The 27,754-nt window shown below is 34.0% G+C and overlaps 1 protein-coding gene across 1 annotated transcript in view; it reads left to right on the plus strand.

Annotated features, from left to right (window-relative positions):
• CSMD3 (CUB and Sushi multiple domains 3) overlaps positions 1-27,754 on the plus strand; it is a 1,171,706-nt gene that overhangs the window by 1,007,408 nt on the left and 136,544 nt on the right. The window contains 2 exon segments of the mRNA XM_059902305.1: positions 8,123-8,219; positions 10,465-10,569. Coding sequence (XP_059758288.1) covers positions 8,123-8,219; positions 10,465-10,569 — 202 coding nt within the window.

The following is a 27,754-nucleotide window of genomic DNA, read 5'->3' on the forward strand; positions in this document are numbered from 1 at the left end:
GCTGAGTCAGTATTTACCCCATGGAACACAATTATGCTTCACAAAATATTACATAGTCTATATTTTATAAAAATAACTTGACTGTTTCTCCAATTGAGTCATAGGGTTTTCCTTTAGAAACTTGAGATATGTATCAGTCATGGAAAAAGTAGCCAAGGCATCATTCATTAAACCTGAAATTAGATAGAAGTATAATTTTCAGTAAAAATAATAAACTTTTTGAATTTATCTTTATAACTTTTCAGAAAATTCAAAAAAATTACTTAACAGGCGTCAGGTATAAAATAGGCCTATAAATCAATGAGAAAACTTGAAATGTACTTTTTCAGTGTTTTAGAAACATTAACAATCAAAAAACTGCTTATATTCTGGCTAGTTGTACTATTATTTTATGGTCAACTTGTAAAATTTGAAGATAACCAATCAACCCTATCCTATTATTGGTAGAATTAATAAAGATTTTAGGATTGTCCAGATAATCTGAAATGAGGTGATACCTTTAAAACTTTCCTAGAACATTTACTATATCATCTGCCTATACATTTATGAAGATTATCCTAGAGCATCTATATAGTGACATCAGCTTGACCATTTCTATCTCATCTTAAAATAATAATACCCTTGGCATTTCCCCTCTAGTCCTCATCCTCTATTTCTGACGCCCTGGGATGTGGCTTCAGCATCCAATGCTCTATTTGAGTTATTCTTATAGTGATCACTGAGGACCCATGCCATTAAATCCATTGAATTGCTCATCCTTCCTATTTTGTTAGCAACATTCTATCCTGCCCATTCTCCCCTCAGTCTTAAAACACCCTTTCCCTCCATTCTACCCAGTACTCTCTTGGATATTGTTTTGTTTTCTTTTCTACATCTATGGCTTCTGCTTCTACATCTAGGAACATGATCTCCTCTTCAGTTCATCAGACATGGTGTTTGTGAGATTCTGTGGCCTTTGTCCATCTCACATTACACCATTCTCTCTGCCACCTTGTCTACTTTCAGAGCTTCAGCTACCATTATGTGCTGATGATGTCCAGGACCTGAATCACAGTAGATAAACAGAAAATATCTTTTTTAAATGAAGGATTGAATACATGATGATTTCTTTTTTTTTTAATTTCTCTATTTTTATGAGTTATTTATTTATGTATTTATTTTTTGACTTTTTGAATTTTATTTATTTTTTTATACACCAGGTTCTTATTAGTTACCCACTTTATACATATTAGTGTATATATGTCAACCCCAATCTCCCAATTCATCACACCACCACCACCCCCCCACCACTTTCCCCCCTTTGTGTCCATACGTTTGTTCTCTACATCTGTGTCTATTTCTGCCCTGTAAACCCGTTCATCTGTACCATTTTTCTAGGTTCCACATATGCTTTAATATACGATATTTGTTTTTCTCTTTCTGACTTACTTCACTCTGCATGACAGTCTCTAGATCCACCCACGTCTCTACAAATGACCCAATTTCGTTCCTTTTTATGGCTGAGTAATATTCCATTGTATATATGTGCCACATCTTCTTTATCCATTCATCTGTCAATGGGCATTTAGGTTGCTTCCATGACCTGGCTATTGTAAATAGTGCTGCAATGAACATTGGGGTGCATGTGTCTTTTTGAATTATGGTTTTCTTGGGGTATATGCCCAGTAGTGGGATTGCTGGGTCATATGGTAATTCTATTTTTAGTTTTTTAAGGAACCTCTATACTGTTCTCCATAGTGACTGTATCAATTTACATTCCCACCAACCGTGTATGAGGGTTCCCTTTTCTCCACACCCTCTCCAGCATTTGTTGTTTGTAGATTTTCTGATGATGCCTTTTCTAACTGGTGTGAGGTGATACCTCATTGTAGTTTTGATTTGCATTTCTCTAATAATTAGTGATGTTGAGCAGCTTTTCATGTGCTTCTTGGCCATCTGTATGTCTTCTTTGGAGAAATGTCTATTTAGGTCTTCTGCCCATTTTTTGATTGGGTTGTTTGTTTTTTTAATATTGAGTTGCATGAGCTGTTTATATATTTTGGAGATTAATGCTTTGTCTGTTGATTCGTTTGCAAATATTTTCTCCCATTCTGAGGGTTGTCTTTTCATCTGGTTTGTAGTTTCCTTTGCTTTGCAAAAGCTTTTAAGTTTCCTTAAGTGCCATTTGTTTATTTTTGTTTTTATTTCCATTGCTCTAGGAGGTGGATCAAAAAAGATCTTGCTGTGATTTATGTCAAAGAGTTTTCTTCCTATGTTTTCCTCTAAGAGTTTTATAGTGTCCAGTCTTACATTTAGGTCTCTAATCCATTTTGAGTTTATCTTTGTGTATGGTGTAAGAGAGTGTTCTAATTTCATTCTTTTACATGTAGCTCTCCAGTTTTCCCAGCACCACTTATTGAAGAGACTGTCTTTTCTCCATTGTATATCCTTGCCTCCTTTGTCATAGATTAGTTGACCATAGGTGCGTGGCTTTATCTCTGGGCTTTCTATCTTGTTCCATTGATCTATATTTCTGTTTTTGTGCCAGTACCATACTGTCTGATTACTGTATCTTTGTAGTATAGTGTGAAGTCAGAGAGTCTGCTTCCTCCAGCTCCGTTTTTATCCCTCAAGACTGCTTTGGCTATTGGGGGTCTTTTGTGTCTCCATACAAATTTTAAGATTTTTTGTTCTAGTTTTGTAAAAAATGCCATTGGTAGTCAGATAGGGATTGCATTGAATCTGTAGATTGCTTTGGGTAGTATAGTCATTTTCACAATGTTGATTCTTCCAATCCAAGAACGTGGTATATTTCTCCATCTGTTTGTATCATCTTTAATTTCTTTCATCAGTGTCTTATAGTTTTCTGCATACAGGTCTTTGTCTCCCTAGGTAGGTTTATTCCTAGGTATTTTATTCTTTTTTTTCAGTGGTAAATGGGTGTGTTTCCTTAATTTCTCTTTCAGATTTTTCATCATTAGTATATGGGAATGCAAAAGATTTCTGTGCATTAATTTTGTATCCTGCAACTTTACCAAATTCATTGATTAGCTCTAATACTTTGAATAAATGATGATTTCTAAACCTAAATATATAACCCACACCTTTCACCTAAGCTGCATGCCATTAATCCAACTGCCCACTGAACATTTTGAACTAAACTTCTAACATCTCTAATTCAACCTGTTCAAAGCTGTCTCCATGACTTTTTTCTCAAAGTTGTGGCTCTTTCACATTGTGGTCTGTCTCAGAATGAACCCCTTATCCATTCAGTTGCACAAGCCAACAACCGTGATGATTTTTTTCTGTCTCCAGCTGCACAAAGAACTATGTCAGGTCTGTCTTTCACAAACCTCTCAAGTAAGTCTATTTTCTCTATCCACACTTTTTCTACTCAAGATTAAGTGGCCATCATCCCTGTCCTGGGTTCTTATTCTCCTCCAATCTATTCCTCATAGGGCAAAGAGAGTAATTTTCTAAAAATAAAAATCTAATGCTATAACTTTCCTGATTTACAGTACCTCAATTGTCCTCACTATCCTTAACTCCTCGACACAGCTGATTACACCTCTGTGCTTTATCCTCATTTCTTGCCTCTGTTTTAGTTCTTTATAGAAACCTAGCTCTCTCTCTTGCCTCTGGGCCTTTGTGAATGTTTTTCCCTCTGCTGGCAACACTCTCCATCATCTCTCTTTATTTGGCTTATTCTTACTCATTATTTCTGTCTCAAGTTAAAAACAGTTCCTGTGGAAGACCTTCCATGAACTTGAAACCACATTAAGTCCTGTTGCTATATGTTCTCATAGATCCCTATAATTTCCTTATCGTAACACCCATCACATGTTACTGCTTTTACTTAATTACCTATAAGCTCATGAAGGCAGTAACCAAGTCTGTTCTGGCAGCTAACACAGTGCCTTGCAGTCTGTGCTCAGTGAATATTTTAGAATGAACCAATGAATACCTGCAAAAGGCATGGAGTTTTAAGCCACTTTAAGGAGTTAACATAGCATGATAGACTAATACGACATCTGCAGATAATGTTATGTGATATATCACTGCCCTAGCCAAACACTGTTCAAAACTGGACACTTGTATCAATGATGCTATAAAATCTTTCACTGAGAGAGAGTGGCATGGACTTATATACACTACCAAATGTAAAATAGATAACTAGTGGGAAGCAGCCACCTAGCACAGGGTGATCAGCTCGGTGCTTTGTGACCACCCAGAGGGGTGGGATAGGGAGGGTGGGAGGGAGATGCAAGAGGGAGTAAATATGGGGATATATGTATATATAGATATAGCTGATTCACTTTGTTGTAAAGCAGAAATTAACACACCATTGTAGAGCAATTATACTCCAATAAATATGTTAAAAAAAATCTTTCACTGAGGAAGCATTTTGTTTAATGATTGTACTTTAGAAAACAAAATTTGAGTTCAGCAGAGCATTTATCAAACTTACAGAGTGTGAAGCATATTGGACTTTTAATTTAAATACTCTATATAACTACCAAGAGCTTTTTTCTAATTAACCTCTTACATGTTTGCTAATTTTAGACATATCACTAAATCATAGAAAATTATAACACATACACACACACAGTATATGACATATTTAAAATTTCACTAACTTCGCCTAAAAACGACCTGGCTAGTACACCAGATTTAAAGCAGTGTTTATTTTATTCTGTTGGGCTAAACATGTGTGTGAATAAAGAATTATATGAATATTCAATAAATCATATATGAAATGAAATGGGATAACCACTGGTGGAAAGAACAGAAAAAACATTTGGAATGCTGAAAAAGTTACAAATAAGATAGGATGATTGAGCATTTTGAGGAAATAACCTCAACAAATAAACCAACTTGTTGTATTACTGTTACATGAAAAGTGTGTGGAGAGGAGTGTATTCATTTGTTTGCCTGTTTATTTTCGCAAGGTACATTGGAGGGAGAATTCAAAAGGAGCTACATTTAACAGTAACAGAATTATCAAGCAAAGAGCAATTTTTATGTGATGAATCAGTTTAAAAAAATGTTGTTTACTTAATTGTGTCAATTTGTAGAATGAGATGATAATGAGTCAATATAATCATCCAAACAAAGGAAAATGTGATTTGCATGTTTCTATGAGGGATACCAGGTTTTAGTTATTGGAAATTCATTACCTCATAACGCTATCCTGTTGTCATAATGGACAGCTCCATCTAATTTAAAGTTCTTCTGAACACTGAATCGGTAGCTGCTCCTTTAAGTAGAAGACTTAAAGTCTTTTACTTGACTCTCATTTGGCTTTCTGTCATAGTGGATCCTCAACCATTTACTTGAGTCTCCTATACCCTCTGTGTGTTTAATATGCCAAACTACATTCACAATTTGCCCAGAATCCTAGTGGCAAATTGCCTTAGTTTTCTGTGACTTCTGTAACAAATCCTAAACTGGACAGCTTAAAGTAACAGCAATTTATTCTCTCATGGTACTGGAGGCCGAAAGTCCCAAATCAGTTTTACTGCCCTGAGACTGAGGTGCTGACAGGGCTTCTCTCCCACCACCGTCCACTCTCCCCTCTGCTCAGGCTCTAGGGAAGTTTGCTCTCCTGGCCTCTTCCAGCTTCTGGTAGCTGCCAGCATTGCTTGGCTTCTGCCCACATCACTCCAATTTCTGCTTCTGTGATCACACTGCGTTCTCTTCTGTCTGTGTCAAATCTTTTTTGACATCTGATAAGAACACGTGTGATTGCATGTAAAGCTCATTTAAATCATCTAGGATAGTCTCCCTATCTCAAGATATTTAGTTTATTCACATCTGAAAGAGCCTTTTCCATACAAGGCAATATTTACAGGCTCAAGAGATCAGGACCTGTTATCTTTGGGAGCCATATTCATATATATATGTCCAGAATTAAACAGATTTTCTTCCTCTCTCCAAGGTAATAGGTTTTCCTGAAGATGTCTACATTTCTGTTTGTGCCATCACTCTGATCTCAATAACTCAGGGAAAAAAATTATTTTGAAATCTTTCCTGTCACTTCCATCTCCTATTCATATCACACAAAATCCAGTAATTTCCCCTATAGCAACACATGCGACGTGACTTCTGGTTCCCCCTTTCTACCATTCCTGTCTACTAACCTACTTTATTTAGTCTTTCATTGCTTCTCATGTGGACCACTGCAATAAACATTAAAGTTGTCTTTTCACTTTTATTTTCTTCACTCAGTTCAGTAGTACCTATAAAGCACAGTCCTGATTATTCTCCTTCAATCCACCTTCTAAAACCTTCAATGAAATACTCCTCAACTGCACAATTATTATGCTGGTATTCAGTCTTTATAGCCCTTCTCTCTCATTCTCTCCCTTAGCTAAGATACATTAAATCCTCAGTAAACACTAGGTACTATCCTAAGGTAAAATCCTTTAATTTTTACAGCAAACCTATGAATTATATGCCTTTATTACAGTGATTTATGTAAGAAATCTATGGCACAGAGAGATTAACAATTCTTTTCAGGTTACATGCCAGTGAGTAGACGGAGCCAGGAAGTTGTATACCCCAGCATTCTAACTCTAATATTTCTTGTATTTATCCAGAACCTTTACTCTTTCTAACTTTTCTCTACTTTTTCTAACTTTGATGCCTATTTTCTCTTGTGTGAATACCCTCCACTGTGGCTAAATTGGATTACTGATGATTCACTAAATCTCCCTCATGGCTTGTCTCCTCTACATTTTTACTAACTCAATAATTTCTTTCAGTGGAAAACCTCTCAATACATTTTGCTTATCTCAATTGTCAACTCTTGCAAGAATCCTTTTATTTTCTTTCGTTTTTTTTTTTTTTTTTTTTAAAGCCAAATGTGACTTTTTCTTTTCCCGAATTGAAGGAAAGGAAAATTCAGATATGAAGAGAGAATTGACCATTGTTTAAGGAGTCGGGGGTTATATTACAATCATACAGCTTTAATTCCAGTCTTCTTTCTGTCCTGGAACATTGCCATTGAGCCTAATGCCTGTCACACAGGCAGGGTATCTGTTGCCATGTGGCACTTATCCCTGGAAAAGAGGCTCCAGCATTCATTTGAATGGAAGAATGATGAAGGCCTATTTTGTGGATAAGAAATTTTTAATGAATGCAATTGTTAGAAGTACTTAGTGAATGAGTGTGATGCTTACATCTATAGCAGACTTTAGCTAAATAAAAATAAATTTATTTTAGTAAAGCTATTCCTTTACCTCCTCCTAAACTATAAAATATGTAATAAAGAAAAACAGATAATATCCACAGTTGTGAGGGTTTTCTGCGTTCTTGCAGAAGCTCAAGCTGTGCCAAGTGAAGTGCAACAAAGGGACACATGCCTCTTTCTTTAAATAAAACTTAATAGACATGAGAGGATTATACTCCAGCATTTTCCTTATCAACTTAATGGACCTTCACAGTGATTTAGTTATTACGACGCCATTTATAAAAATACAGCTATTTATAAAAATAATCTTTAAAAGACGTACCCAAATCAGTTATAAAGTATTATTTTCAGTTATCCATATTGAAATTTATTAAATATGCGCATAGGGGATTATTATGTTAATTTTTAAAAATAAAATAAAGACAGGAAATTTAGCAAAGTTTATGCAAAGTAAAGCATAATAAAATGTATCCAGGATAAACCTAGTTCAAAACATATATATATTATAGAGTCTTGTATGCTTATGTGGTCCTCAATGTGGACCACACATCTGAGTATTTCCTAATAGGTAAAGCAAATGAGAAAACTCAGTCACTGACAAGAATCAAACATCCAAAACAAAAAAGTTAAACAACTGTTTTGGAACATGCCTTGATTCAGATTCCAGGCACTAAGACATAAGATTAATCCAAAGCTGAGATGGTGACAGGCATTCTCAATGTTATACCCATAGTGAACACTGCTAGATGCCTCAGAGGCTTTTATTATAAAAGTTAGTGCATGTAGGCCAGTGCCATAAAGGCAAAGATCAGTTTTGTTAAAGTCCTTCCATGAAGGGCCACAATGATATGGTCCAGGCTTTGAGCTCTCTCATCCAGAGGAGATAAGCAGACTATAGTATATGTATCTCATTAGAAGTATGTGTTCTTACCAGTAATTATTATTTCATAGGTGCAAGTTGTCAGCTTTGCTACAGAACATAATTGGGATTCTCTGGACTTTTACGATGGGGGAGACAACAATGCTCCAAGACTTGGAAGTTATTCAGGTAAATGAGAGAGCTGACCTTAGTTAAAATACATTGTAATTAGGAATGTAAGACCTCTCTCTCTCTTTGAAGAACTTCCTAGAACTCTGACTTGGTGGTTTTAATTTTGCTTTTTGCAAACTGTATGCAATGAACTAAATTACAAGGTTAGAAGTTTGAAAGGCTTTAAAGGTAATGAAATTGAAATTGATGTTTAAGACCTTACTATAGTGTTACTATATTTGTGTAATTATTTATTGATGTTTTTGTGTTACTCGTATTATTTTTAGCTGAGCTATGGTTCAGGAATAGTATGTATGCCCCTCTCCCTTAAAAAAAAGGATGAGTAGTAATAGTTAAAAATTAGACAGTGCTTGGTAATTATGGTATATTCACTTAATAGAATGTTATGCAGCCATTAAAACAATTATAGAGACTATGTAACAACATGGTAAATGCTACAAGGTACTGTTGAGTGAGAATAAAGAAAATACAAAATTAATTCTATGAAATGAATTAAATTATATAAAATTCATACTATATACATATGTACCAAGACCAGAAGTTTTTAAAATTTGTTATGGTTTTTAAAGGTAGTTTATGCATTTATCTAACAGCTTCTTATAACATATTTAGGATAAAATGAAGTTTTACTTTAATTTTAACTGTACGTTTTCCTTTAATTTTGATTATAGTGTTTAACCCTAGAAATATACATATAGCTAAACTATAAACTTACATATTTCAGATATACTGAAAGAATTTTGAATGGTATTAAGTTTTTAATAGATTTTAAAATGGAGTATGTTAACCTATTTTTCAGCATCACTGTTGAGGAAAGAAAAGAAGAAATATCTAGAGGAGTGATTTGGTTTAGGCATTAAAAATATTTTAGATATAGATTGAGAGAGAAATTTTTCTTGGAAAAATTGTATAAATTTTTGAGTATGCATTTGTCTATAATAGACTAGGTGTAATACTTTCTGAATAATAAATACAATAATGAAGATGATGAAAGTGATAAATAAGAACAGCTGTTGATTACCAGGTGCTAGCTCTGCGTGAAGCTTGTCATACATTTCCTCATTTGATCTTTTTAGCAGTCCTGGTAGGAGATTGACACTAAGAGAAATTAAGTTGCCCGAGGTCGTACAGCTAATGTTAGAATGAGACTGGGACCCAGCTGGTGTGACTCCAGAGTCAGAGCTCTTAATCACTAAGATCCTCAGAGACCAAAGGCAGTTTGAGTGACCTTTGAGTTTCTGTTTCCCTCTGTCTTCAGTGATTCAGTTAGGACACTATAGACAGAGCGAGTTCAGGGGGGAAAAAAAAGCAATCGTGTGTTCTTTAATGAGTTTGTCCTGGTTTCTCTTATAGAAGGCTCAGTGGTTAAGGTTCATAGAGTTGTGTGAAGTGTGAAGTAACTAGAAAATTACAAAAAAAATTGTTTGCAACACTATCAACTCAGATGTTTGTTGAACTTTATCTTGAGACTATTGACAGTTATTTTTATGGTTGTCTTTTGAAACTGCTTGAATTGTAATCTTAAGGATCTTGAACTATTACTCAATGTCAAATAGTCAATAGGTAATTGGTTCAAGCAGATATGTTATATTTTCAACTCAGTAATTGAATAATTAAAGTTGATTTCCTGTCGAAGTTCAGAAGAACACGATTATAAAGCATTTGCTAAGAGACAAGGCTGACACAAGTTCATAATTGGCATCTTTTTGAATGCTAACTACCAGCTTTGCTGTCAGGGTGTAAGACACATCAAGATACTTGACCTGGTATAGAACATAAATGTATATATTTAAATATCATAATAAAGGCCAATAAATGAATATATCTTTAAGCCCATACAAAATTTTGTTATTATACCATAAAAATCGCATGCAGACTTTAAAACTAAGTTTATTATTAGCTTGTACATGAACTATTGAAATCCACATGAAATTCAAAATATTTATTTTAGGTGACTAGTAAAATTTACTGCTTTGATTTTCACCAGCTTTCTTTTTTTTTGCTCCTACCTATTTTTAGGGAGCAATTTAATGTGCTCTCGAAGGTCTGTCTCCTTGGAGATAGTCAAGAACAGTAATATGAAAGACAAATATGTGAGAAATATTTTTATTTAAAAATTTTGTAAAACACTTTACTAATATATAATTTCAGTGATAACTTATTGTCTAATTAATAGTTAACTTAGTTTTATTATAATACTTATTATGTGATCACTGAACTACTTTTTCAATTATCATTTCAGGAACAACAATACCCCATCTTTTGAATAGTACATCTAATAATCTATATCTAAATTTTCAATCAGACATCAGTGTTTCTGCTGCAGGATTTCACCTTGAATACACAGGTAAATATAATATCATGTGCTATTCAGGAAAATTAAGAAATTTATATTAATTTTAAATATTACTTTTCTGAATATAGAAAGTTAATGGACTTTGTCAAAAGAGAACATTTGGGCTTACTTTCTTAAGATTTTGAAGAGTTTCTTCAACTACAAAATTATATGTATAAAGTTCTGATTATTTTCATTAGAATTTACACTTTCTTTTTTTTTTTTTAAGTGTAAGTACACTTAAGATAAGATTTACCCTCTTAACAAAAGTTTTAAGTGCACAATACAGTAGTGTTAACTATAGGTGCAGTGTTGTACAGCAGATCTCTAGAGCTTATCCATCTTGCATAACTGAAACTTTATACCCATTGAACAGCAACTCCGCATTTCTCCCTCCTCTCAGCCTCTGGAAACCAACATTCCACTTTATATTTCTATGAGTTTGACTATTCTAGATACTTCATATAAGTGATATCATGTAGTATTTGTCCTTCCGTGTCTGGCTTATTTCACTTAGCATAATGTCCACCAAGTGCACCAATGTTGTCACATACGACAGAATTTTTTTCTCCTTTTTAAGACTGAATAATATTCCATTGTATGTATGTAATGTATTTTCTTTATCCATTCCTCCCTTGATGGACGTTTAGGTTGTTTCCATATCTTAGCTATTGTGAATAATGCTGCAGTGAACATGGGAGTGCAGATATCTCTTTGAGATTCTGATTTCTTTTGGAAATATACCCAGAAATGGGATTGCTAGATCATAAGGTAGATCTACTTCTAATTTTTTTGAGGAACCTCTATAGTGTTTTCCACAGTGTCTATACCATTTTACCTTCCAACCAACGATGTATAAAGGTTCCAATTTCTCCGTATTCTCACCAACACTTACCATTCTCTTTTTAAGATAAATAAGAGCATTTTATAGTTATCGTGGAGAGTACAAATCATAACAAAGACTCCAGTTTTGAGTATTTTTGCACCAAATGACATAACAACAACAATTCTTAAAGTAAATCAGCATGAACTATAAGAAGAAATAAACAAAAAAGCATTATGAAATTTACCAAAATTGATACTAGTAAAGACGGATATTCTAAATAGACCAATTATCATAGGACCAATATAGACAATAGTTATTAAAATACAAAAAAAAAAATACCTGGTCCAAAAGGCTTCACACAGAAATATTACCAAATCTTTAAAAACCAGGTAATCACAGCGCCATTTAAATTATTCCATCTACTTTTTGTGGAGTATACCATAGGTTCCAATACTTGTCTCAGTATAAAACTATAAAAGAGTCTCTTTTATGAATATGATGCAAATGTTTTAGTTTTCCAGCTTGTTGAGATTTAACTAACATATAACATTGTGTAAGTTTAAAATATACAATGTGAGTTGTTCAGAATGTAAATTGGTGCAGCCACTATGGAAAACAGTATGGAGGCTCCTCAAAAAACTAAAAATAGAGTTGCCATATAATCCAGCAGTCCCACTCCTCATATATCCAAAGAAAACTAAAGTTCAGAAAGATGCATGCACCCCAATGTTATACAACACTGTAAATCAACTATACTTCAAATAAATAAATAAATAAATAAATAAATAAAATATATGATGTGTTGATTTGATACATGTATCTATTGCAAAATGATTACCACAATAGGGATAGTTAATACTTCCATTACTTCACATAATCACCTTTCATTTTCTGTGATGAGAACATTTAAGATCTAGTCTCCTAGTAACTTTGAATGATTCAATACCATTAACTATAGTCACCATGCTGTACATTGGATCCCCAAAACTATTCATCTTATAACTGGAAGTTTGTACCCTTTGATTCACATCTCCCCATTTCTCCCAATCCCAGCCACTGACAACCACCATTCTACTCATTGTTTCTAATAGTTTGTCGTTTTTAGATTCTACATGTAACTGAGATCATATGGTATTTGTTTCCTCTGAGTTATTTCACTTAGCATAATAACCTGGAGGTCATTTTTTGTTATTGCAAATGGCAGGATTTCCTTCTTTTACATGGTTGGATAATATTTCATTGTATATATGTACCACATCTTTTTTTTACTCATCTGTAGAAAGACACTTAGGTTGTTTTCATATCTTGGCTATTACAAATAATGCTGCAATGAACATGTAGTGTAGATATCTCTTTGAGATCCTGATTTCATTTCCTTTGAATATATACTAAGAAGTGGGATTGCTGGATCATATGATAGTTCTATTTTTAATTTTTTGAAGAACCTCCATACTGTTGTCCATAGTGGCTGTACCGATATTCATTTCCACATCTATAGGTGGCTTTGGGTAGTATGGACAGTTTGGCAATATTAGTTCTTCCTATTAATGAATATGGAGTATTTTCCCATTTATTTGTGTATTCTACAGATTTTTTTTCATCAATGTCTTATGAGTTTTATTGTACAGATGTTTTACCACCTTGGTGAAATTTGTTCCTATTTTACTATTTTTTTCCAATGCTATTATAAATGGAATTGTTTTCTTTCTTTCTTTTTTAGATATTTTGTGGTTATTGCATAGTATCACAACTGATTTCTTTATGTTGATTTCATATGCTGCATTTTTATTAAATTGATTTGTTCTAACATTTTTTGGTGGCATCTTTAGGATTTTTCTCTATATAAGATCATATCATCTTCCAAAATAGACAATTTTACTTTTACTTTTCTATTTGGAAGCCTTTCATTTCTTCTTCTTGCCTAATTGCTCTGACTAGGACTTCCAGTACTATGTTGAACAGGAGTCATGAGAGTGGTCACCCTTAGTCTTGTTCTTAATCATAGATGAAAAATATTTAACCTTTCACCATTGAGTGTGATGTTAGCTGTGGGTTTTTCATATGTGGCCTTTATTATGTCTTGGTAGGCTGTATGTTTCTTGGAATTTATCCATTTCTTCTAGGTTATCTAATTTGTTGGTGTGTAATTGTTCATAGCAGTCTCTTATGATCCATTGTATTTCTGTGGTATCAGTGTAATGCCCTCTCTTTCATTTCTGATTTTATTTATTTGAGTTCCCTTTCTCTCTTTTTTTAAATCTATTTAAAGTTTTCTAAATTTTGTTTATGTTTTAAAAACCAGCTCCTTGTTTCTTTGGTCTTTTCTATTGTTTTTATATTCTTCTATTTTATTTCTGCTTTGATAATGGTTATTTTCTTCATTTTGCTAACTTTTGGTTTAGTGTATTCTTTTTCTAGTTCCTTGAGTTGTAAATTTAGCTTTTTTTTTTTTTGAGATCTTTCTTTTTTCTTAATGCAGGCATTTATTGCTATAAAATTCCCTCTCAGAATGGCTTTTGTTGCATCCCATAAGTTTGGGTATATTGCATTTCTGATTTTGTTTCTTTCAAGATATATTTTGATTTCTTCTTTGACTCATTGGTTGTTCAGGAGTGTATTGTTTAATTTCAAATAGTTATGGATTTTCCAGTTTTCCTCCTGTTACTGATTTCTATTTTCATGTCATTGTGGTCAAAAGAGATGTTTGATATGATTTCAATCTTAAATTTGATAAGACTTTTTTAGTGACATAATGTATGATCTATCATGTAGAATATTCTGTTTGAACTTGAGAAGAACTTGCAATCTGCTACTTTGGAAGGAATGCTTTGTATATGTCTCTTCAGTCTATGTGGTCTAAAGTATAGTTCCAATTCAATGTTTTCTTAATGATTTTATGTCTGGATGATCTATCTGTTGTTGAAAGTGGGGTATTGAAGTCCCCTACTATTATTGTATTGTCTATGTCTCCATACAGAACTGTTAACATTTGCTTAATATATTTGGTTGCTCTGATGTTCGGTGCATATATATTTATGATTGTTATATTCCCTTTTACTTCCCTTTTATGTTTTTGATGTCACAGTTTACCTCTTCAATATTTTGTATTTATTAACAAATTATTGTAGCTATAGTTATTTTTAAAACTTTTGTCCTTTAACTTTTATGCTAGAGTTAAATGGTTAATCCACCCCCATAGTATTAGAGTATTCTGAATTTGAATATATACTTACCTTTACCAGTGTGTTGTACATTTTCATGTTTTCATGTTATTAATTAGTGTCCTTTCATTTCAGCTTGAAGAACTCCTTTCAGTATTTTTTGTAAGGCATGTCTAGTAGTGATGAACTCCCTCAGCTTTTATTTGTCTGGGAACATCTTTATCTTGCCTTCCTCTGAAGTCCTCTGGTGAACTGCTTTGCTGTATAGAATGTTTTTGCTTGGCAGTGTTATTCTTTCAGCACTTTGAATATAACATCCCTCTCCGTCCATGCATGTAAGGCTTCTCCAGAGAGAGTTGCTGAAAACGTTATGCAAGTTCCCTTGTAAGTTACAAGCTTTTTTTTCTCTTACTACTTTTTTTTTTTTTCTCTTACTACTTTTAAGATTCTCTAGTTGTCACTGATTTTCTACAGTTTTATTGTAATTCATATTGTAGAAGATCTCTCTAAGTTGAGTTTGTTTGGGGACCCATGACTTTTATGAACATGACTGTTGAGATCTCTCCCCAGATTTGGGAAGTTCTCAGCCACTATTTCTTTAATAAGCTTTCTATTCCCATCTTTCTCTTTTCTCCTTCTGGTAGTCCAGTAATTCAGAGATTATTTTCTTTTTATAATATTTCATAGATCATTTAGGCTTTCTTCACTCTTTAAATTTTTCTTCTCATTTTCTCCTCTGATTACATGAATTTCAAGCATCCTCTCTTCTAATTCACAGATTCTTCTACTTGAGCTCTCTTTTGCATTTTTTATTCATTAGGTGAATTTTTCAGCTCAAGAATTTCTGTTTGATCCTTTTTTATAATTTCTATCTCCGTTAAACTTCTCATTTTGATCATGTATTGTTTTCCTGGTTTTGTTCAATTAATTTTTGTGTTTTCTTGTAGCTCCTTCAGCTTCCTAAAAATTTTGAATTCCTTTCTGGGTAAATTACAGATCTCCATGTCTTTGGGGTTGGTTACTCTCCTGGCTGACTTCAGGAGAGAAGTACCTTTCCTGAGACCTGCTAGGGATTCTGAAGGTTTTTTATACCTTCTATGGATATGCATGCTCCACACTTCTTGCTCCCTCTTGTGGCAGGATTCTTAAGCTTGTATGACTTCTCTCAATCCTGTAGAGCCAGGACATGTGCTTACAACCTCCCTTTTGCTTTCCCAAGGGTAGTGATAAATGCTCAATTTTGTAGTCTTTTCCAGATCCACAGAATCAGGCCAGATTTCTGTGAATGCTCACCAGCCATCTGTAAAAGCTTGCCCATGGTCCAGCTAGAGGGATCCATAGGCAAGGTATCCCCACTGGCTCATGGGTGTGCCTCCTGATGGAGTCCCTGAATTGTTTAATAAGATCCATATCCCCTTGATAATGTCGCTTTCTGAGCCCTGGCTTCTCTTTTCCAGTTATTCACAGTGCATGTCATAACTCAGTACTCAGGTTGAGGTGAGAGAAAAATGAGCCTCTTTCCTATTTGGTAGCATCCCGCACAGCTGGGGAAGTCAGGCATGCACTCACAGACTCTTACTTCCCCCACAGGAGAAGTCATGGGTCAAAAAGGGATCTCTTGGCACCAAACCCTGTTCCCTTGGGGGAAAGGTGGAGCAGGTAAAGTCAAGCTGTTCCTCCTACTCTGTGCAATGTGTCCAATCTTGAATTTTTGCTCTAATGATGTGCTGGAACTTCTCTGCTGGACTCCTTTACTTCTACAAGAGTCTCTCCTTCATGGGTGATTGTGCAATCAGTGTTCTTCAGAGGCTCCCAGACCATGGCTTGAGAGGGGATGGAGCTAGCTCAAGGAGAACTTTAGGGTCCACAGCCAGGACCAAGGTCTGTAAGCCTATTGCCTGACGAACGGGTAAGTGAGAGTCCTCCTGGGTCTCTTGGCGTATGGTACTGGTGAGAGAACCAAAAGCAAATGGGGTGTTGCTAAGTTATCAGGGCTTTGGAATTATTTCTGAGTTAGCCACCTGGGTCTGACTCAAATGACTCTTTTCAAAATGGCTCTCCTTTTTCTTGTACTGAACTGGGGTTTCCTAATCTCCTACCTGTATTCCCACATATCCCACAGGCACTCTTGTCCATGGATGATTGCCATATTGTTGTTGCTGAGGAAAGAATGTGAATGAGAATGAGAAACATATTAGGCCATCTTGCTGACATCACTCCTCTTTTTTTTTTGACAACAGCTATCCTAATTAGGTGTGAGGTGATATCTCATTGTGGTTTTGAGTTGCATTTCCCTAAAGATTAGAGATGTTGAGAATCTTTTCCTATCCCTGTTGGACATTTGTATGTCATCTTTGGAGAAATGGCTATTCAAGTCCTTTGCCCATTTCTTACCATTTTTGATTGGATTATTTTTTTTTTATCAAGTTGTAGGAGTTCATTATGTATTTTGGATATTAACACTGTATTATATATGCAGTTTGAAAATATTTTCTCCCATTCTTTAGGTGACTTTTTAACTCTGCTGATTGTTTGCTGTGCAGCAGCATTTTAGTTTGATGTAGTCCACTTTTTAATTTTTGCTTTTGTTGCCCTGTGCTTTAATGTCATATCCAAGAAATCATTGCCAGGACCAATATCATGATGCCTTTTTCCTGTTTTCTTCTAGGAATTTTACATTTTCAGTTCTTATTTTTAAGTTTTTAATTCATTTTGAATTAATTTTATATATGAAGTAAGATAAGTTTCTAATTTCATTATTTTGCTTATGGATATGCAGTTTTCTCAGCATCATTTGTTGAAGAGATTATCCTTTCCCCATTGTATATTTTTGCACCCTTGTCAAAGATCAGTTAACTGTGTGGGGGTTTATTTTTGTTCTCACTCCTCTGTTCCATTCATCTATATGTCTATATTTATGCCAGCACCATACTGTTTTAATTATTGTAGCTTTTGTAGCTATATTTTGATATCATGAAGTGTGATATCATTTTGTTCATCTTTTTCAACATTGATTTGGCTATTTTGGCTCTTTTGAGGTTCCTTATGAATTTTAGGTTTATCTAATTCAGTAAGAAACACCATTGAGATTTTGATAGAAATTGCATTGAATCTGTAGCTCATATTTAAACAATATTAAGCCTTCTAATTCGTGAACACAGAATATCTTTACACTTACTTGTATCTTTTAAAATTTCTTTCATGAATAGTCTGTAGTTTTCAGAGTAAAAGCCTTTCTCCTCCTTGGCTAAGTGTTTTCCTAAGTATTTTATTCTTTCTAGTGCTACCGTAAATGGGAACATTTTATTTATTTATTTATTTATTTATTTATTTATTTATTTATTATAAATGTATTTGTTTACTTATTTATTTTTGGCTGGGTTGGATCTTCATTGCTGCCTGGGGTTTTTCTCTAGTTGTGGCAACCGGGGGCTACTGTTCGTTGCAGTGCATGGGCTTCTCATTGCAGTGGTTTCTCTTGTTGTGGAGCACAGGCTCTAGGTGCGTGGGCTTCAGTAGTTGTGGCACGCAGGCTCAGTAGTTGTGGCTCACGGGCTCTAGAGTGCAGGCTCAGTAGTTGTGGTGCACAGGCTTAGTTGCTCTGCAGCATGTAGGATCTTCCCGGGCCAGGGATCAAACCACTTGCCCCTGCATTGGCAGGTGGATTCTTAACCATTGCCCCACCAGGTAAGTCCCAGGGAACATTTTAAAATTTTCCTTTCAGAATAGTTTGATGTTAGTGTCAGTGTATCAATTATGACTGATTTCTGTGTGCTGATTTTGTATCCAGAAACTTAACATAATTCATTTATTAGTACTAACAGTATTCCTTTGAAGTTAGGGTTTTCTACATCTTATGATCATGTCATCTTCAAACAGCTACCTTTAATTTTTACTTTCTGATTTGCATGCTTTTTATGGCTTTTTCTCACCTAATTTCTTTGTATATGATTCCAGTATTATGTTAGTAGAAGTGTTAAGAGTCGGCATCCTTACCTTGCTCCTGATTTTAGATGAAAAGCTTTCAGTTTTTTACTGTTGAATGTGATGATAGTTGTGGGCTTTTCATATATGGCCTGTATTATTTTGAGGTACATTCTTCTATATGTAATTTTTGGGAGTTTTTATTATGAAAGAATTTTGTATTTTGTCAAATTCTTTTTTCTGCATCTATTGAGATGGTCATATATTTTTATCCTTCATTCTGCTAATTGGTGTATCATGTTTACTGATTGAATCGTCTTTGTATCCCAGCAATAAATTCCACTTGGTCATGGTGTATGGTCCTTTTGATGTGCTGTTTAATTTAGTTTGCTAGTATTTTGCTGTGGATCTTTGCATCTATATTCATCAGGCATATTGTCCTACAGTTTTCTTGTAGTGCCCTTGGCTATGGTATCAGGGTAATGCTGGACTCATGAAATGAATTTGTGACTGTTGCCCCTTCAGTGTTTTGGAAAAGTTTGAGTAGATTCAGTGTTAATTCTTTAAATGTTTGGTAGAATTCACCCATGAAGTCATCTGGTCCTGGGCCTTTCTTTGTTGGGAGGTTTTTGATTATTGAGTCAATATCCTTATTCATTAGTGGTCTATTCAGACTTTCTATTTATTCATGAATTAGTCATGGTAGGTTATATGATTTTATAAGTTTACCCATTTTTTTTTAGGTTATCTAATTTGTTGGTGTCCAGTTGTTCATAGTAGTCTCTTACTATCATTTGAATTTCTGTGGTATCAATTGTAGTGACTCCTGTTTCATTACAAGTATCTTCAAATTGTGATAAAAAGAACTGGATCCTGAAGAAATTTTAAAACTGAAATTGGAGTAAGTGGCTTTTCTTGTTGGCATAGAAAATATATATTTGTCTCCCAACTTCCTAGAAAACTTTCAAACACAAAAAAGGCTTGCATACTCTAATTAAATACATATATGAGACAGTGTGTTTTTTGCTACATAAAATTATCACAAGTGTAATTGGGTGATTATTTTGGAAATTTGGGGTTTATTTACTGTTTCCCTAGAATGTAAGCTCCAGGAAGACAGGATTGGCCATTAGTACAGGACCATGTCCACTTAGGATATCCTTTTGTCTCTTGCACTGGGACCAGTCCTTGAATCTTATAATGCATTCACAACACATTTGTTGGCTGAGTAAAGAATAAGTGACAGAACACCTAGAAGCAAAAGGTAACAAATATGTAATGTTGATATATATAATTGACATCAGTATACCTACACCTATGCTAGTGTTCATAGAGGAATTTAGCACGTTGGTCTGTACACATTTTATAATTCTGTTGGTTTTTGCTTTCTGAAGGTATCCCATTGAGTACTATCTCCTCAATATCACTTTGTCGAGGCCACTCAGTCCATCATTGTAACATCATTACTTACACAGGAAGATCTGATAGAAAAGAAATGCCCTGTGGAAACGAACAGAGGCTACAACAACGATGGGCATGTACTAAATAAATAGTAATTAATTGATTTTTGACAATTATTTTTGTTTTATGTTGAGGTTCGTTTTCCAGCTATTGCTAACCTCAGATATAGTAAATGTATCATTGTGGTGTAAATAGGTGACAAATAAGTACAAAAAGTTTCATTCATTCATTTTTCATTCAACCAATAAATATTTTTGAATGCCTACTATATAATAGGCACAATGCTCCATATGGAAAGTGCAAAGATAAATATGTCACAGTATCATTTTTGAGGAGATCACAGTCTAGTAGAAGAGACAGAGATAAGCAATAATACAGTGCTATGAATACAGGAATATAGATATTTACGGTAGAGTGCATGAAAGCAATAAGAAATCAGCTGCATTTAAGAAGTTCAGGAAATACTTCAAATAGTAGGTAACACTTTGGCTGAATCTTAACAAATAACCAGGAGTTTTACAGTTAAACAAGGAAAAGTGGATATTTTTAACATGCAAACTTCAGGTTTAGACAGTGCTATGATACATGGCACGTTACAAGGATTGCAACTAGTTCAGTAGACTGGTGCATAATGTTTGTGACAGCACCAGGAACTGTGGCTGCTTATATAGGCAGGACTACTCCTGAAAGGTATGGAATGTCATAATCAGAAATTTGACATCATTATAGGTGATGCAGTTCAAAAGCAGCATATGTTTTGATAGTTATTCATGATACAAACTATTAAATTATCATAATAACAAAGAAATTTAAGAAATATTTTTAGTCTATTTTATATAACTTTCAAATTTCTAATATAAAATATTTTTTTGAATGCCAAAAAGGTCCTTTATTTGTATAAGGTAAACAGTATAGGGACATTACAGTTTAATGGAATTATTTATCCAGTTATCTATAATATTTTTCAAACTGTTCTTTTGGTTAGAACCTCTTATTTATATCAATAAATGAAGGAAATTAAGCCATATCTTAACAAATAATAGGTGTTAATAATACCTAGTAGCTTGCCTCCTAGAACAAAGGATTGAGAGTTTGCTACTCTTAAGGGAAAACAGTGACTAGTGGATTTAAATCTCTCAATTTTAGGTCTTAGAAGCTAACATCTTTGACAGAGTAGGCAAAATATACTAGAAATATACAACTTAAGCATATTTAATTATGATATTTAATTTTAAAAGTAAAGTTGAGTACCTAACCATGTCAATGAAAGTCTGATTAGAACTGTAGAGGGATTGGAAGATGAATGAGATAAATCTCTGTCCTAATCAAGTGTAAACTTTATTACGTGAAATGTGTTTTTTCCCTATATTTGTGATTATTGTCCAACTATGTTACAACTAGATATTTCTGTAAAATGAGCAATCAGGGAATGCTAATATTTTCTAAATTAGTTATCTGAATACTACTCAAAAATGTGGGGAAGAACTTACATTGGTAACGAATGAGCATAAGAACAAATGGTGTATAAATGTATCTTACGAACAGTTGCTTTAAATAATAAGACTACCAACTCTCCTAATGATCTAGAGGCTACTCATAGGGACTGGCATTTAATTTGTTAGGAATGAATTCACATAATCTAAAGTAAATGTTCACAAAATGATGCTTTAGTTTCAAACTGGTCCCCGGATACTTCTTAAGAATTATTAGATATCTGGATTCTCTACCCAAGAGAAAAACAAGCAAAAAACTAGGCATTGTATTTAGGCAATCTAAGGACAGTACTAACTATATTTTTCAAAAACCACAAAGTGGAATCCTCTTAGAAGATGATAAGATGATCACCACTTTTTTTAAACATTGTGTTGAGAGGCCTTAACTAAGCCATCAAAACATTTGCTGAATGCTCACGTTTCTTTTAAATTGAAGTACAGTTGATTTGCAATACTGTGTTAGTTTCAGATGTACAGCAAAGTTATTCAGTTTTACATATATATATATTTATTTCAGATTCTTTTCCACTATAGGTTGTTACAAGATATTGAATATAGTTCCCTGTGCTATATAGTAAATCCTTGTTGTTTATATATTTTATGTATAGGGGTGTGTATCTGTTAATCCCATACTCCTAACTTATCCCTCCCACAACTCATTTCCCCTTTGGTAACCATAAGTTTGTTTTCTATGTCTGTGAGTCTGTTTCTGTTTTGTAAATGAGGTCATTTGTGTTATTTTTTTAAATCCACATACAAGTGATATCATATGATAGTTGTCTTTGTCTGTCTTACTTCACTCAGTACTATAATCTCTAGGTCCATCCATGTTGCTGCAAATGGCAATATTTTATTCTTTTTTATGGCTGAGTAGTATTCCATTGTATATGAGACATTTTTATCCATTCATCTGTCAGTGGACATTTCGGTTGCTTCATATCTTGGCTATTGAAAATAGTGCTGCTATGAACATTGGGGTACATGTATCTTTTAGAATTAGAGTTTTTGTCTTTTCCAGATATATGCCCAGGAGTGGGATTGCTGGATCATATGGTAGTTCTATTTTTAGTTTTTTAAGGAACCTCCATACTGTTCTCTATAGTGGCTGTATCAATTTACATTCCCACCAACAGTGTAAGAGGGTTCCCTTTTCTCCATACCCTCTCCAGAATTTATTATTTGTAGACTTTTTGATGATGGCCATTTTGACCAGTGTGAGGTGATACTTCATTGTAATTTTGATTTGTATTTCTCTAATAATTAGCGATGTTGAACATCTTTTCATATGCCTGTTGGCCATCTGTATGAATTCTTTGGAATGTCTATTTAGGTCTTGAGTCAATTTTTTGATTGGGTTTTTTGGTTTTGTTTTTTTTTGATAATGAGTTATATGAGCTATTTGTATATTTTGGAAATTAATCCCTTGTCAGTAGCATTGTTTGCAAATATTTTTTCCCATTCCATAGGTTGTCTTCTCTTTTTTTTTTTTTTTGGTTTTTATTTGAATTTTTGAATTTTATTTTATTTATTTTTTTATACAGCAGTTTCTTATTAGTCATCAGTTTTATACACATCAGTGTATACATGTCAATCTCAATGGCCCAATTCATCACACCACCACCACCACCCCCTGCCACTTTCCCCCCTGGGTGTCTATACATTTGTTCTCTACATCTGTGTCTCAGTTTCTGCCCTGCAAACTGGTTCATCTGTACCATTTTTCTAGGTTCCACATATATGCATTAATATACGATATTTGTTTTTCTCTTTCTGACTTACTTCACTCTGTATGACAGTCTCTAGATCCACCCACGTCTCAACAAATGACCCAATTTCGTTCCTTTTTATGGCTGAGTAATATGCCATTGTATATATGTACCACTTCTTCTTTATCCATTCATCTGTCGATAGGCATTTAGGTTGCTTCCATTACCTGGCTATTGTAAATAGTGCTGCAATGAACACTGGGGTGCATGTGTCTTTTTGAATAATGGTTTTCTCTGGGTATATGCCCAGTAGTGGGATTGCTGGATCATATGGTAGTTCTATTTTTAGTTTTTTAAGGAACCTCCATACTGTTCTCCATAGTGGCTGTATCAATTTACATTCCCATCAACAGTGCAGGAAGGTTCCCTTTTCTCCACACCCTCTCCAGCATTTGTTGTTTGTAGATTTTCTGATGATGCCCATTCTATCCATAGGTTGTCTTTTCATTTTGTTTATGGTTTCCTTGGCTGTACAAAAGCTTATAAGTTTGATTGAGTCCCATTTGTTTATTTTTGCTTTTATTTCTTTTGCCTTGGGAATATGACCAAAGAAAATATTGCTACGATTTATGTCAGACAATGTTTTGCCTATGTTCTCTTCTAGGAGTTTTATGGTGTCACATCTTATATTTAGATCTTTAAACAATTTTGAGTTTATTTTTGTATATGGTGTGAGGGAGTGTTCTAACTTCATTGATTTACATGAGGCTGTCCAGCTTTCCCAACACCACTTGATGAAGAGACTGCCTTTTCTCCATTGTATATCCTTGTCTCCCTTTTTGAAGATTAATTGACCACAGGTGTGTGCGTTTATTTCTGGGCTCTGTATTCTATTCCATTGATATATACGTCTGATTTTGCACCAACACAATGCCATTTTGATTACTATAGTTTTGTAATATTGTTTGAAGTCTGGGAAGGGTTTGTTTTTTTTCCCTCAGGATTGCTTTGGTAATTCAGGGTCTTTTGTGGTTCCACATAAATTTTAAGACTATTTGTTCCGGTTCTGTGAAAAAGGTCATGGGTAATTTGATAGGGATCGCATCAAATCTGTAGATTGCTTTTGGTAGTATGGCCCTTCTAACAATACTAATTCTTTCAGTCCAAGTGAATGCTCTCTTTTAATAGGTACAAAATTCTAAAATAATCCCTGGATTAAGGTAAATATAATAAAAATACCAGTACTACAAAGAGCTTATAAAAGTATATTAAAACATTAATTTTTATCAAATTATAACTTAACAGAAGAAGTTAAAATATTCTCCAGGTAGAAAAGAACTTTCTTTTTGGAGAAATTAAATAAATGCCTCACTAAATAGTTACATGTGGTAATATTATCTGAAAAATATACTCCAGTTTTGTGTGTTGTTTTTAAATAAAGTCAGTGAACCTGAATTAAAATGGGAACTATAAATAGAGAAATGAAGAAATGTAGAGAATTATGTGAGAAAAAGAAAGTTAGAAAGTATGGGAAAAAAGAGCCCAAATAGGACAGAAGGACAGATAAAGAGAGGAGAGGAAAAAGAGATACATTTAGTGGACAGTAGAGAAATTGGTGCCGAAGAATGCCTACTGTTACTTTAATTAATTAAACAGATTTTGGAATATTCTAAATGCTTTCAAATCTATTGTCTAATCAATAAGGGCATTAACATAGTATTTGCAAAATATTGAGTAAGTGCAAGAGAATGGGGAAAGATTGAACAAGGAAATTTAAATAGAACTTTACAGGATTAAAATGACTAATAACCTCTGCTCTAGTCTTTAAAGACAAATATATAAAACTAGCTATGGCATGCATTTTTAGCTGCTTTGTCAATAACATGTTGAAAAGCAGTTTCAATGGATTTGGTGGATCAAATGCTGGGTAGAGCAGCTGTGGTTTTGGTACAGTGTCCAGCAGGGCAATCTCAAAGTCTGTCTCTTCACTCTGCAAATTGAGTGTATTATTTCCAGAAACTTGAGAGAATATACCCAAACACAATGACTTTTTTGCAAATAATCTGACTTATTTGAGGAAAGGGCACCTTAATTTCTGTTTCAAAATGGTAATATCCACTTAGTGGAAGAATATTTTGTGGTAATGCAAGAGTCTGTCCACTTGTGGAGGCAGATTGTATTAACTAGACATAAAATTTTTAAAGAACTTCCTTATGTATTCAGAAGCCTCCCAAATCAGTGGTTGAGAGGTAAGAACACAATATCCTCTGTAAGAAAAAAACTATATTTTTAAAATGAGTATAAACAAGGACTTTAAGAAAAATTTTTTAAAATTTGTTTCAATATTTAGAAAAAGCAAAATGCTTAAGCAGTTGGGTACTGGGAAAAATAATTGTGTGTGTGTGTGTGTGTATTATAAACAAGGTAGTTATATTAGCTTTCCTCCATTGAGAGGACACTTATTTCACTGCACATCTTTGGTATTTCATTTCTTACAACCCCTGATATAACAGTTCTGCCCACAGGGTAACATAAGGAAGTAATCACATTGGGGAAATAACAGTCTCATAATCACACTATGAATACCAGCGACAGATGCAAAAGACATTAAGGTTTGCTGTAAAAATGACAGATTTCATGGGTTTTTTTTTTTTTTTTTCTTTTAACCAAGAAAGTGGACTCTTTCTAAATTCCTAAAGGAATATTTTAAGTAGTAAATGTTTCAGGAAACATGGCAGATGTTCTTCTGTCTTGCGAAAAGGAAATTTGGCTGAGATTCCTTCTAGCAAGTGAGTATTTTCTCTGTCTGATTTTCCTACTCACTCATGAAGTTTTCAGAAAAAAACCAATCTAGATTATCTGATGGCACATACTAGACAGATAGGCCTTGCTTTGTATTTACTTAAAAGGAAATACTGACAAATGGCTGATGTTTATCATATAGTACAATTTTTCTTCTTTAACTTGAGATCATGCCATTTTAACTTTGGGATTATGAGTGTGATTATGATTATGATTATACAGATCTGATGTTCCTTCTGTCCAATTTATCCTTCTCATGCCTTGGTCTCGTTAACATTTCTAGAGGTCCATTTTGCTAACTTCATATTGTTTTCCTATTATCTACTGAAGAAAGGCAACAATTAATTTCCTCCCATAATTTTCCATCTCCTTATTGCTTCCAAAATATAAGCACAAACCTACTTGTTTATTAAATTTTTGTTGACTACCTACTAAATGTTAGGTATACTTTCTAGATGTTAGTGCTGCATATTTGCTTAAGACCCAGCGCTAAAAAAAAAAGCTTCAGACTAACTGAGAGTAGGAACATGCAAATAGCAATAATTGCAAAGATTACAGTGCAAACACAGGAACTATAGTTTAGGTAAATTGGTACTTCTCAGATAATTGTGCACTGTAGTTATCTTGAAATCTTGTTAAAAATCCAGATGATGAGAATCCACCCTAACAGATTGTCAGTCTTTATGAGATTCAGCCAAGCATTTGCACTTTTCACCAACCTTCCAAGATTACTCTCACAATGGCCAAAGTATGAGGACATCTTGTATAATGTAGGTGATGACACAGAGAAGGTAGTGATCAAAACTGTTAGGGGTTCCTGGTGGTGGAGTCAGAGAAGACTTCACAAAAGGACAAATCTAAGTCCTTTTGGCAGATAAGAATTAAAGTATATGTACGGAGATAGCTTGGTACTTTGAAGGGACCTCCTAGGATATAGGTGGACATAAGATACTTTATTCTGGAATCAGACTTAGGTTTCTGTCTTGGAACTGCCATTTGATAGCCATGTGACATTAGGTGATTTGTAAGGTTCTCTAAGAACTCAGTTTCCTCACCTATAATATGTGATAATAATAGCATATAACTTGAAAGATTGTGTCAGAGTTAAATGAGATCATCCATGTAAAGTGTTTATCATAGGGCCAGGTACATAGTAAACCCTCAATAAACATCATCCTTTCCTGATAAGGAGGTGAACCCACATGACTGGGTTGTATTTGTCATTGTCATTGCATTTTAAGTGCCAGAAGATTAGATTAAGGAGATGAGAGACAGGTTTATTTTGCAAAAAGAGGAGATTCATTGAAGGGTTTCAATTTGAGGAGTAACATGGTCAGTTTTGAATTTTCAAAGACCCTTTTATTTTGGAAAGTGGGGAATGCATTGCAGGAAGAGAATATGCCCAAGGAAAGGAGTAGCAGTGGTTCAAATGAGAAACTGAAGATGGTTATTGTGGTTGTGTAAATGAAATGTTAAAAGATGCAGGAGATAGTTAGGTAAAATTGAAAGATTTATGACCAGTTAGATGTTGGAGATGAGAGAGAGAGAGCTGTAGAGGATGGTTCTTAGGTTTCTGGTGTTTTGTTTTGGTTTTTACTTTAGATATCACTTTGTATATGATCACAGTTTTGCTTTATTCCTTTGGAGAGCGGGCCTTTTAATTTTTTAGACTTTTTCTTTGATTTTTAGATCTTAGATATTAAATTAAATAAATTAAAATCAACATAAACACTTTTATTTACCTACAATATTAGATCTCACACCTTGCAGTGGGATCTAGGAACCAAAAGTGCTTCCCAATTTAACTAATGATAATGCCAGTAT

This window comes from Balaenoptera ricei, chromosome 17 (genome assembly GCF_028023285.1).
Source record: "Balaenoptera ricei isolate mBalRic1 chromosome 17, mBalRic1.hap2, whole genome shotgun sequence".
NCBI lineage: Eukaryota > Metazoa > Chordata > Mammalia > Artiodactyla > Balaenopteridae > Balaenoptera > Balaenoptera ricei.